The 13,774-nt window shown below is 43.2% G+C and overlaps 1 protein-coding gene across 1 annotated transcript in view; it reads left to right on the forward strand.

Moving 5' to 3' along the window:
• Nucleotides 1-13,774, forward strand: part of MRPS31 (mitochondrial ribosomal protein S31) — a 107,852-nt gene that overhangs the window by 57,252 nt on the left and 36,826 nt on the right. The window contains exon 5 of the mRNA XM_040340350.1: nt 478-554. Coding sequence (XP_040196284.1) covers nt 478-554 — 77 coding nt within the window. The remainder of the gene's footprint in view (nt 1-477; nt 555-13,774) is intronic.

The raw sequence follows: 13,774 nt of genomic DNA on the forward strand, positions 1-13,774 counted from the left end.
GTGTATGGAAATGTAGAATCTTCTGTATGTTAAAAGAAAAAAAAAGACCTGATGGTAAATTTTGGGCCTAGCAGTGTCTGGCTGTATTGCTGATCATATACTTTCAGCTCTTTGAGCCAGAGGAAAAATGCCAATTAGGAGTTTTGTCATTACTTGTTGTGCTTATTCCAGGTCTGTGGCTAAAAAAAGCATTGAACCACAGACAGCCTAGCATTATCGTACAGAGGTCATCGGAGGCCAGTCCTGTATTTCTCCCAGGACAGGTATCCTTTTACTGTGTGTAATTAACATCACCAATCCTGTGAAAATCTCGATACATTTTAGGAAACCTTTAATGCAGAAATCTAGATAATCCAAAAGTTTCACAGACTTTCTAAAAACGAAAATCCCATTTGAGCTGTCTTCAGCTGTTCCATTATTGCATAAGTGGGTGAACTTTAGTAGTGAGGAGTTGCTGACGTGTGTATTTTCTTACAGCTCACAGGGACTGTTCACTGGCAAGCGGCTGAAAATATTTCCTGCTTCTCCCGTCTCTGAACAGACAACTATAACAGGTCAGTAACCCCAGAAGAGAACCTTTCCTTGCTCCGAGCTTCTCTGCACTGCATTTGCACTGGCATTTACCTCTACTCTACTTGTACTGGTTATAACATGCACAAAGCTGTTTGTCATTGCTTATTAAGCTTGGTCTTACTGTCCAGATTGTTTAACTTATTGTCTAAGAGTAGGGGGCTAGTAGTGTCCTGCTCACACATGAGTGCAAAATATTAAAATATGAGAACGTCAGCAACCTGTTCAAGAAAAGGTCATAGGTGTGTGCAGCCTATTGCATTAGGGTGTTGTAACCGATCTCGGATACCCCAGGTGGGCACCTCCACCAGACCTGTGTCTCCTGTCCTCCCAAAGCACCTGCAGATTCACCATAACCAGCCCTTAACCCCTCAATCATGAGAAAATCCACACAGGTGTTGAGGGTCAAACATGCAGAGCATAAACTGTTTATTAAATACAAGACATACACTTTTACACACAGTTGGGGACACTCCCCTTAGCTTTGTCATAGAGGGGGAGGGGTAGGGGACAAGGAACAACCAATTGGAACTTAAAGGGGAGTTCCAGCCATTTGTATGTTTATTAAAAGTCAGCAGCAACAAAAAGTGTAGCTGCTGGCTTTTAATAAACAGACACTTACCTGCTCCAGCGACGCGCCGGGCCCGGGGCTCCGCTCCTCTCCCCCCCTCCCCGGCCGGCGTCTTCATTCTCGGTGTGGGCACCCGGCCGAGACAGCTTTCGGCTTCACGGCCGGGCACCCACTGCGCATGCGCGAGCGGCCCGGCGCCGCGCCCCGTGTAATTGGCCAGGAGATTGCCTAGGACCTGTGACGTGTCCTAGGCGATCGCCTACAGCAGCCCCTTCCTGAAGGCGATTAAGCTTAGTCGCCTACAGGAAGGAGGAAGTGGGACAGGAAGTCCCACTCTTGCTGAAGCCCCCACTCCCCCCCAAAAAAAATTACCTGCCAAATGTGGCATGTAAGGGGGAGAGGAGTGGGTTAAGAGGAAGTTCCAAATTTGGGTGGAACTCCTCTTTAACACTTGTACATTGAAACAGAAACTACAGATAAACATAAAGGGATTATGGTAAGCAGGCAGCCTCTCAATACACATCATGAAAATAAAAGTGTAGCGCCAATGAGAGAACCACCTGTAGGGCGGAACTGATATAGGGCCAAGGGACACCTGATAGTCACAGACCAAGAGCAATATTGCTCTTCAATTGGTAAACCACATACACTGTAAGTGAATATGATAAAAAAATTGCACTCACAACAATCGTAATAACAAGTGAATAAAGATTACCCTGTGAATGAGTAAGTGAATATGTAAATTCAAAATTCAAATAAATAAATAAATAATAAGGATGCTGCCACTATGATAAAAAAATTGCATTCACAACAATCGTAATAACAAGTGAACAAGAATTACCCTGTGAATGAGTAAGTGAATCTGTAAATTCAAAAATCAAATAAATAAATAAGGATGCTGCCACTAAGAGGACTGCCTATAGGTAGAACTGATATGGCATTCAAGTGATAAATGCAGACCGTGAGCAGTGTTGCTTCCCCAAAGGTGGACCACCCACACTGTGAATGGGTGAAGTGAAGTGTGTCAACCACAGTTACAGATACTCACGAAATATTGGTATGACTATCCCCTGCGGGTGAACAGGTGATGTTAATAGGACTTGAAAAGAGTATATTCAAGTGCCCATAGGTAAGTCTCCTGTATGGCTGACTACCATGAACAATAATATATCTTTAACCTTATTGTGGGTGAGTTCACGAACAATATAGTGCTAGCAGCAGCTGTGAGCTGTGATAACAAAGTCCTAATCCAAAATGGAAGGTTAGTCCATACACCATGCAGATAGTACAGATGTAATTCCTTTTTCAAATAATCTCTGACCCAATAAATGTTGCAAGATAAAAATCTTCGGAAACTTGGAAACAGGATAGGCTAGATACTTCTTACCGGATGGAGTGGACCCACAACTCGCCATATGGTGGGGGGTCTCAAGGGCTTTAGTGGGCCGATTGCCCTCCCTGGTCATCGTCAGGATGTCCGTTCCTTGTGTTGGTTGTCCCAGACGTGATCAGCATCTGACGTATTCAGGTTGCATCCGTGGCCAGGTTATTTCACTCCAAACGCAAGCAAGCACAGTGGTAGTAAACCAAACAATTCCAATTAGGGGGAAAAAGAGAAGAGGAAAAAACTCCTCATAGTGTAAAAATTGTAAAAATTCTTGGTTTATTAAAAAAAGCTTCACAAATCACACTGGTTACAACAAAAGTTCATATCCAAATCTAAAAAACACACAGAATAAAAAGCACACCGCAATCCCCCACCTTAGGTATATGGGCAGATTGTCTTGAATGGTGTGCAATGGAGAAAATGGTAGGACCAGCGTACCCGACCGGTTTCGTCTAATACAGACTTCAACAGGGGTGTACAGCTGGACCCCACTTCTCCCTGCACTTATATAGTCCTCAGACCCACCTGCGTGTGACCCCCGTTCCCCTCCGCCTGCTGGTACCGGCGAGCGTGCCAATCATGTGTTACTTCTGGGAACGTGCGTTCCAAATCCCGGAAGTGGAGAGATGTCTCTAGTCCAGACCAGTGTCTATGTGCCATTTACCAACACAATTAGACACAGCAAAAAGAGGGGGAATGGGGGAGAAGGGATGTAGCATTACATGACATTATCTCAATGCCAGCTCAATGCCAGCTTGTCCCCAGGTCTCCAGTATCTTCTGGGCCATAATCTGTGGGTAGGAGGTCCGCCCACAGTCCCTTCTAAAACACACAGTGACAGCGGGTTCTGTCACAGGTGTGAACCCCAAAAGCTCAAACATGCATGCCTTTCTCTGCAGTCCCAGTTAGACAGTGAATGAATGGGAAGTGCTCTAAAAATAAAAAATATTGTACAATCCCATATACCCAATTCTATACCCACAGTTGATCCAGAGGAAGGCAAAAAACCTTTAATGTGAAAAGTGTTCATTTAGAAAAGTGAAGAGGCTGGTAAATTACATATTTACTAGCCCCCTTCCCCTGTTCTCTATCCTGAAATATTCCCCACTGTAGTTGGGGGGAGGGAAGAGGGGGGCCAACCTGAGCAGTAAGGGGACTCTGCACAGCACATAATGATTAAAGTGTGCCCAGGCACGCCCCTTGCACACGCCTATGGAAAAAGTCATATATTTATGCTGACAAATTCTACTAAAGTCTTGTGTTTCCTTAAAAAGAACAAATCTGTTATACTTACCTGCTCTAGGTGGTGGTTTGCACAGAGTAGCTCAAATCCTCCTCTTCTTGGGTCCCTCTTCTGTGATCCTGGCCCCTCCCTCCTACCAAGTGCACCTCAGCAAGCAGCTTGCTATGGGGTCAGCCGAGCCACAGCTCCCTGTGTCCATTCAGACACAGAGTCATGGGTTGGCCCCGCCCCCTCTTTCTGCTGATTGGCTAACTGACTTTGGCTGCGCCATTGGCTCCCGCTACTGTCAATCTGAAGGGAGAGATCTGGACGGCCGAGGCACTCATGCACATCGCTTGAGATGGAGCTCAAGTAAGTATTAGGGTTGCTGCGAGGGGCTGCTGCACACAGAAGGCTTTTTATCTTAATGCATAGCATGCTTTAACCACTTACAGACCGGAAGATTTGGCTGCTTACCAGGCCATTTTTTGCGATACAGCACTAAGTCACTTTAACTGACAAATTACGTCCCTTTTTCCCCACAAATAGAGCTTTCTTTTGGTGGTATTTGATCACCTCTGCGGTTTTTATTTTTTGCGCTATAAACAAATAAGAGCAACATTTTTAAAAAAAAAAAAAAAAAAACTTGTTGCAATAATATTCCCAAAAATGTTTTTAAAAAACAAATTTCTTCATCAGTTTAGGCCGATATATATTCTTCTACACATTTTTGGTAAAAAAAATCGCAATATGCATATATTGAATGGTTTGCGCATAAGTTATAGCGTCTACAAACTATGGGAAAGATTTTTATAGCCTTTTGTTTTGTTTTTTTACTAGTAATGGCAGTGATCTGCGATTTTTAGCGATACTGCAACATTGCGGTGGACAGATTGGACACTTGACAATTTTTTGGTAACATTGACATTTTTAAATGTGTAAATGTCACTGACGGGGAAGGGGTTAACACTAGGGGGCGATCAAGGGGTTAAATGTGTTCCCTAGTTAATGTTTCTAACTGTATGGGGATAGGACTGACTGGGGGAGGAGACATATCATTGTTCCTACTTGCTAGAAACAAACGATATGTCTCCTCTCCCCTGACAGAACAGGGATTTGTGTGTTTACACATACAAATCCCGGTTCTAGCTCTTGATCCCGCAATCATTCCCGTAATCGTGGGTGGCCGAAGTGAAATCAGTCTCTATATGCAGTAAATTCATCCTTCCTTCCATGATATGAAGTTTGCCAGTACCGTATGCTGAAAAACAGCCCCACACCATGATGTTCCCACCTTCATACTTCACTGTTGGTATTGGGGTGTTTTTTGGGGTAATGTGTTATGCCATTGGACCTCCAAACATGGTGTGTATTATGGCAGGGCTCAAAATGTCAAGTCCTGAGCTACTAGCCAGGCCTCAAGAGTTACTCGCCACCAGTTGCCCCGCCCAACCCCTACCATGTCCCGCCCCTAAACACGCCCTCATAATTTATCTCATGAAATGACACTTAAATGTTTTATGCAGAATTAAGTTATAAAAATAAATGTTAACAACAACTTTATCTGTGCCCAAAAATACAGCCACATGTCCCCCAGTGCAGCCAGCCTGTGTCCCTAGTGCAGCCTACCTGTGCTGGGTAGGAGAGGAGAGCCGCCGCCTGGTTGTTCAAAGCGTGGGGAACATAACAGCTTTAAATTCAATAGCTGTGTTCCCCGTCGCGAGTCGTCATATACAGCCCCCCCCCCCCCATCCGGGAAACTTTGATAGACAGAGCACCCGTCCAATCCAGGGATGGGCGATCTGTCTATCAAAGTGCCCGGACAAGGGGGAGGGGCTGTATTTGACGGCGCGTGGCGGGGAACACAGCTATTGAATTGAAAGCTGTTATGTTCCCCACGCTCTGAACAACCAGGCAGGGGCAGCGGGGACTCTCCTCTCTCTTTCCAAATTCCCCTACATTCACTCTTTAATTGTCCCCCCTGCTCCCAGGCAGCCCTCAAAATGCACTCGCAAAATGCGAGCAGGCGAGTGTAAATTTTGAGGGCTGTATTATGGCATCCAAAGAGTTCAATTTTGGTCTCATCTGGCCAGACTTTTTATTCTACCAGTAATTCACAGGCTTGTCTAAATGTTGTGCAGCAAACTTTAAACAAGCTTCAAAATGCTTTTTTATCAGCAATGGAATCTTGCACGGTGAGTGTACATACAGGCCATGATGGTTGAGTGCATTACTTATTGTTTTGTTTGAAACACTTGCACCTGGTCGTGGCCAGTTTATGATGAAATTATGTTCTTTCCACTTCTGGACTATGGCCCCAACAGTACTCACTGGAACATTCAGAAGTTTAGAAATCCTTCTGTAACCAATGCCATCAGTATGCTTTGCAACAATAAGGCTGTGAAGGTCTGGAGAGAAAGAGCTCTTTGCTTTTACCCATCATGAGATGTTTCCCGTGTGACACATTGGTAATGAGACACCTTTTTTTATAGACCATCAGTTGAGCCTTAACCACCTGATATTAATTTGCACTGATAAGGGGCAGGAATGCTTTCTAATTAATGATGATTTCAGCTAGTGTCTTGGCTTTCCATGCATTTTGCACCTATCTTTCTTTGTGTTCAATTCTTTTTGTCTGTGCTATTCCATTTTATTACCGTATTTATCGGGGTATTGCGCGCTCCGGCGTATAGCGTGCACCCCTAAAGTGGACCCGCATTCCTAAAAAACATTTTAGTACGTACAGTTTTGGTGTCTTGCGCAGCGTCCATCGGCGGCCTCGTCGGGTCCGGGGTCCGTCTGCGGCTTCGGTGGTGTCCTCCACGTCGGGTCCGGCGTCCTTCTGCGGTGTCCTCCCCGCACGATCCCCGCTTCCCGCGCTGAGTTTGAACTACTGCGCCGGCATATACCTAGCGCAGTACACTTGTGTATAGTCGGGCAGGCTCGGCTCCTCTCGAGGTCGCGTCCTGTACGTCACTGCGAGAGGAGCCGAGCCTGCCCGACTATACACGAGTGTACTGCGCTTGGTATATGCCGGCGCAGTAGTTCAAACTCGGCGCGGGAAGCGTATATCGCGCACCCACGATTTTGCCCTGATATTCAGGGCAAAAAAGTGAGCGGTATACGCCGATAAATACGGTACACATAACTTAATTTCTGAACTTTATTTGTTTTGGTTTCTATGCATGGATTGCATAGGTTGTTACCAACGTGGTGAAAATTTCATGTCGATCGCACCTTTAGAAAAATATTTACCTAGAAAATACGTTCAGTACTTAATTTACCCGCTGTATGTACATATACTGTCTATGCATTTGCCCATTGTCTGCCATTGATGTGTAAAGGCAGAATGGTGGCTGCTCTGTATTGAGCTTGTCGTGCCTGTCGGAGAATGTGGCCATATTGTACACTATACAGGCACTTGCGGCTGTGTGAATGAAGCCTTACATGTTGACTTATTTGTTTTTACCCTGAGCATATGTGACAGACGTGAAAGGGTCTGGAGAACTTTATGCTGCCTGTAACATCGTTCAGCATGACCGGTTTGGTGGTGGGTCAGTGATGATCTGGGGGAGCCATATCCATGGAGGGATGCACAGACCTCTACAGGCTACACAATGGCACCCTGACTGCCATTAGATATCGGGATGAAATCCTTGGACCCATTGTCACACCCTACGCTGGTGCAGTGGGTCCTGGGTTCCTCCTGGTGCACGACAATGCCCGGCCTCATGTGGCGAGAGCATGCAGCCAGTTCCTGGAGGATGAAGAAATTGATACCATTGAATGGCCCCCACGCTCACCTGACCTAAATCCAATAGAACACCTCTGGGACATTATGTTTTGGTCCATCCGGAGCTGCCAGGTTGCACCTCAGTCTGTTCAGGAGCTCGGGTGGTCCAGATCTGTGAGGAAATACCCCAGGACACCATCCGCCGTCTCATTAGGAGCATGCCCTGATGTTGTCAGTTATGCATACAAGCACTTGGGGGCCATACAAACTACTGAGGACCATTTTGAGTCGTTGCAATGAAATTTCAGCAAAATGGACAAGCTTGTGGCATCATTTTTCACTTAGATTTTTGGGGTGTCTTTGAATTCAGCCCTCTGTAGGTGGATAATTTTCATTTCCATCAAATGATGTACCATTCTTTCATTCCTAACACATTACCCAGTCCATATCAGTATAGATATCCAGCATGAGATTTTTTGCCCGTTGAGATCTGATATGTTTTCAAAGTGTTCCTTGAATTTTTTTGAGCAGTGTGTGTGTGTGTGTGTGTGTGTGTGTGTGTGTGTGTGTGTATGTATGTATGGTATGATTATATATATATATATATATATATATAAATATATCTCTATCCCATTGAGCGTCAAATGTTTAATATTACGCTAGCATGCTTATGTGTATATATAAATGTATATGTCGACTGCTATAAACTCATACTGAAGCCATCTTTAAATCCGCCACCGTCCTTCTCTTGAATCCAAATTTTATGTGGGATGCCGTCAGTCTCCCTTTTAATCCTTTTGGAACCTCCCGAAGAGAGGTGAGAAAACCTGAGGTGCATTTTCAATTAGTAAGATGAAATCTGGTTTTTATTGGGCGATCTGCCCATCAAATTAACCAGCGTGTCAGCTCATAAAACAGACACGTCAAGTATTGGCCTGCTTGACAGTTTTAGCGAATTCTTTGTTTTTTTTTATAGATGGCTCTGATCAGACAGGTAGAGGCAGAAACAGGTTCAGGTTTGTGTATTCTCACCTCTCATACCTGTGTATTAGACATTGCTCAGTGGTGTGAACAGCACCTTTTAACACTGTGACACCCAGCACATGTTTATCTCTTGTCAGTCATTTGCCTGCTGCTGTCAGTTGAAGGGCCCACAGGGCTGTCAATGAATCCAAAATAGCTTGTGTACAGTAGATCATACTTCTAAAGGGCAAATTCTGTTAATTTACGTGCAAGTTAAGCTGTGAGATGTCCTAAAATGTGAGTGTGCATGTCTTCGTCCTGAAAAATGAAATTCATGCAGTATGGGGGGAGTAAGTGATTGTAAGTGACTGTTTGCAGTCTTGTATTTCTAGTCTTCTTGGTACAGTGAGGGAAAAAAGTATTTGATCCCCTGTTGATTTTGTACATTTACCCACTGACAAATGATCAGTCTACAGTTTTAATGGTAGGTTTATTTTAACAGTGAGAGACAGAATCGCAACAAAAATATCCAGAAAAACGCATTTCAAAAAAGTTATAAATTTGATTTGCATTTTAATGAGTGAAAAAGGTATTTGATCCCCCTATCAATCGGCAAATTTTGTGTCTTCTATACAGGTAACAAGCTGAGATTAGGAGCACTCTCTTAAAGGGAATGCTCCTAATCTCAGTGTGTGTTACCTGTATAAAAGTCACCTGTCAATAGAAGCAATCAATCATATTCCAATCTCTCCGCCAAGAATAAATGTCAGGGACAGGATAGTAGACCTACATAAGGCTAGAATGGGCTACAAGACCATCACTTATTATTCACAAATGTAGGAAACACATAATGGCTGTCGATCTCCCTCGGTCTGGAACTCCATGCAAGATCTTACCTTGTGAAATTTCAATAATCATGAGGAACGGTGAGGAATCAGCCCAGAACTACAAAGGATAATCTGGTCAATGATCTCAAGGCAGCTGGGACCATAGTCACCAAGAAAACAATTGGTAACACACTACGCCATGAAGGTCTGCAGTGCCCACAAGGTCCCCTTGCTCAAGAAATCACGTGTACAGGCCCGTCTGAAGTTTGCTAATGGACATCTAAATGATTCAGAGGAGAACTGGGTGAGTGTTGTGGTCAGATGTGACTAAAATCAAGCTCTTTGGCATCAACTCAACTCGCCCTGTTTGGAGGAGGAGGAATGCTGCCTATTCCCTTTAAGAACACCCCCCCCCCCCCCTTAAACATGGAGGTGGAAACATTATGCTTTGGGGGTGTTTTTCTGCTAAGGGAATAGGACAACTTCACTGTATCAAAGGGACAATGGATGGGCCATGTACCGTCACATCTTGGGTAAGAACCTCCTTTCCTCAGCCAGGGCATTGAAAATGGGTTGTGGATGGCTATTTCAGCATGACAATGACTCAAAACACACAGTCAAGGCAACAAAGGAGGGGGTCAAGAAAAAGCACATTAAGGTCCTACAGACCGTAATTCCATTGAAAATCTGTGCATCGGATCTTGGTGTGTTCAGGTGCTTGTAAAGGAAGAGGAGACAACTGCGGGTCTAATAGAACCTCGGATATCTCCATAAAGATTACCTGTCACTGCCTATTGCTGTCACAAGGGATGTTTACATTAAAGTGTATTGGTTCCAAAAAAATTGTGTTGGGAAAACTGCTGCACAAAATACCACGTGACTTTTAAATTGCAAACCCCTTAAATTCATATAAAGATGGATAGATAGACAGGTGATTTGGGGGTTCTGTTTAATTTTCTAGCAAAAAATACAGATTTTTACTTGTAAACAAAAAGTGTAAAAAAATGGCTGGGTTTTCAAGTTCTTTTAACCACTTAAGGACCGCCTCTTGCACATATACGTCAGCAGAATGGCACGGCTGGGCAGATGAACGTACAGGTACGTCCTGTACATGTACCCAGCCGTGGGTCGCGGGGACGCGCTTCCGCGATCCGACCGAACCCCTGGGACCCGCGGACCCGATCACCGCGGGGGTCCCGCGATCGGTCCCCGGAGCTGAAAAACAGGAAGAGCCATATGTAAACACGGCTTCCCCGTTCTTCACTGTGGCGGCTGCATCGATCGTGTCATCCCATTTATAGGGAGACACAATCGATGACATCAATCCTACAGCCACACCCCCCTACAGTTGTAAACACACTTCAGGGAACACATAACCCCAACAGCGCCCCCTGTGGTTAACTCCAAAACTGCAACTGTCATTTTCACAATAAATAATGCATTTTAAATGCATTTTTTGTTGTGAAAATGACAATGGTCCCAAAAATGTGTCAAAATTGTCCGAAGTGTCCGCCATAATGTCGCAGTCATGAAAAAAATCGGTGATCGCCGCCATTAGTAGTAAAAAAAAAAAAAAAACTTATAAAAATGCAATAAAACTATCCCCTATTTTGTTAAACGCTATAAATTTTGCGCAAACCAATCGATAAACGCTTATTGCGATTTTTTTTTTTTTTTTTTTTTTTTTTTTTTTTACCAAAAATAGGTAGAAGAATACGTATCGGCCTAAACTGAGGAAAAAAATATTTTTTATATATGTTTTTGGGGGATATTTATTATAGCAAAAAGTAAAAAATATAGAATTATTTTCAAAATTGTCGCTTTATTTTTGTTTATAGCGCAAAAAATAAAAACCACAGAGGTGATCAAATGCCACCAAAAGAAAGCTCTATTTGTGGGAAAAAAAGGACGCCAATTTTGTTTGGGAGCCACGTCGCACGACCGCACAATTGTCCGTTAAAGCGACGCAGTGCCGAATCGCAAAAAGGGGCCTGGTCTTTTACCTGCATTTTGGTCCGGGGCTTAAGTGGTTAAACAGTATAGACATTGTAATGTTTTACATAGCTAGACCTGCAAAAGGGGCCAGCGTGATGTGATCTAGCAGGTTTCCTTCGGGTATTCCGGCTTCCTCACACTTTACTGACATGCTGGTAGGTTAATTAGCTCCTGTCTAAAATGATCCTAGTATGTGTATGTATGCATATGAGTTAGGGACCTTAGATTCTAAGCTCCTTAAGGGCAGGGACTGATGTGAATGTGCAATACATGTAAAAAGCCGCATAAATTGTTGGTGCAATATAAATACCTGCAATAAATTAAAATAAACAAACAGTCGATCAGGAAGATTAAAAAAAAATTGAAATGAAAATAGAAGTAGAAGGAGAATAATGCGAGGATGTTGTCACACCAACATTCCACAGTCCATTAACTAAAATAAAGGAAGGAGTTATTTTTTTACTTTAATGGCGTCACAGAGAAGTTCTGTTATCGTATTTCCCCTACACACCAACACAAGCGATTCTCAGACCTGCTGCATTATTTCCAAATATCGGGCCCTGTATGGCCACCCAAAGTAGAGAAGTTCTGTTACTTGGATTATTTGAAACTTAGGTTTTGTGCACACTAGCTTTTTTTTAAGCTCCTAGAAGCTGTTATTGGCAATTTATAAAACAAATTTGCTCCTAGGAGCTAAATAGAGTTATCCTATGTGTGCATGCACAGTACTTTTAGGCTATTGGCATTTTTTTGAGCTTCAGAATCTAGGAGCAGAAAAAAATTAGATTTAATGCATTTTTTTGGAGCATTATTCCAGCAGAAAAAAAATGCTAAATGCTGCTAAAAATCCACAAACAACCTTTTCTTCTTCTTGTACTGCAAAAACACACATAAAATGCCAATGCTCCTATAAGCTAGTAAAATGCTACTAGAAGCTGGCACAAAAATGCCATTGTCAGCATTTTTTTTTCTTTTTTTTGTGCTTATGAAAAATACCAGTGTGCATGGAGCGTTATTGTTTAGTTTATAAAAAAAGCTATAAAGATTTTCTGGCCACCAGGATTGATTTTCAGCCAGCTAGCACTGGGATATTCTGTGCTTAGCCCCATGTTACTGGATCTGGGCCAGTTAAAGGGTCACTAAAGGAAAAAAAAAATTTGCCTAAAATTAATGTCTGCAAGGTAGACAGACAGAATAGTGTAATGATTCTGTTAAAAAACGAGTAAATACCTATTAAATTCCTTCATCTATATCACCTCCGGCGTTCTAGTTTCTGTTCTCTAATTCACTTCCTGGTTTGCATCGTTCGTTCATGTAAGAACTACATTTCCCAGTATGCATTGCGGCACGCCCAGTAATTCATGCAAAGGAAGGAATAGCTATGACTAAGCATTGAAGCTCAATGCGAAACGCGTCAGCTATTTTCCCCACTGTGTGCTGATTCTTGTAGTGCATTTTTTCCTTTACCAATAAAGGGCAGGTCTTTTTTAAGACTTTGGAGTGCGGCTGTCCATATATTCCTTCCTTTGCATATCTTGTGCATTGCCGGCACCTGTTTGGTTCTTGAGTGGACAGTGATTACCCTAGGTGTGCTCACCTGGAGCGGCAGCTTCCTTACCTGTTCGACGCCCAGTAATTCACACCTCCTTGAAGTCTCTAACACGTAGAGAGCGTCCTGCCACACAGATGTAGTTCCCAGGAGGGGGTGAGCACGTTACTGACCACCACAGTAAACCCTCCCATCACGGTGGTCAGTAAAATCAGACAAGCAGGAAGTGAACAGAACAGAGAAGAAATAGAGCAACTTCTGAGCAAAAACGAACAATGAGAAAGTGAAAAGAGGAATGTCTGCAGGTAAAGGATGCTTATTATGAAAAAAAATATTTTCTTTACAACCCCTTTAAGTTGTACCCATGGTCACTACACAGTTTATTTAATTAGCATGTTCTATATGCCTTAGCACTTGGTGCTAATGGACATTTTGTTTAGTTGATAGACTATTTACATGTACAGAGCGAGTGTGCCAGTTGCCTTGCCTAAGGACACTAACATCAGGAAGGGATTGGAAGCCGTCTTGGGTACGGTTATAAAGTCTGACAGACGTAAAGGATGCTTGTTGTTAACAATCAGCATTGCTAATCTTTAATGTTTTAAAGATTTTTCTTTATTCAATCCAGAGTGTTAAATTTTACAAAACCCTTTTAATAAGCAGGAGAGATAGTGATCTTGCTTGGTTGCACTGTCTGGCTGGGTGTGAAAGATGCCCTTACAGTACAGTATAGAATTTCCTATGGAATGTCTCTGGTTGGTTATAGAGTCTCCAGTGAAGTCTGTTTCTGTGTTTCTGGGCTGAAAGCGGGATTGCAAAATACATCTTCTCCGAGGAGCAGGAAATACCATGAGATATTTGATCCTTGACGTCTCCTGCATGATCTCTGTTTTGTTTGCTGTCCCAGAACTAAAAATTAGCGTGACACTTTGAAAATGGCTCTGTCTAGCTGGTGCC

The sequence above is a fragment of the Rana temporaria genome, chromosome 2 (assembly GCF_905171775.1).
Source record: "Rana temporaria chromosome 2, aRanTem1.1, whole genome shotgun sequence".
NCBI classification, from domain to species: domain Eukaryota; kingdom Metazoa; phylum Chordata; class Amphibia; order Anura; family Ranidae; genus Rana; species Rana temporaria.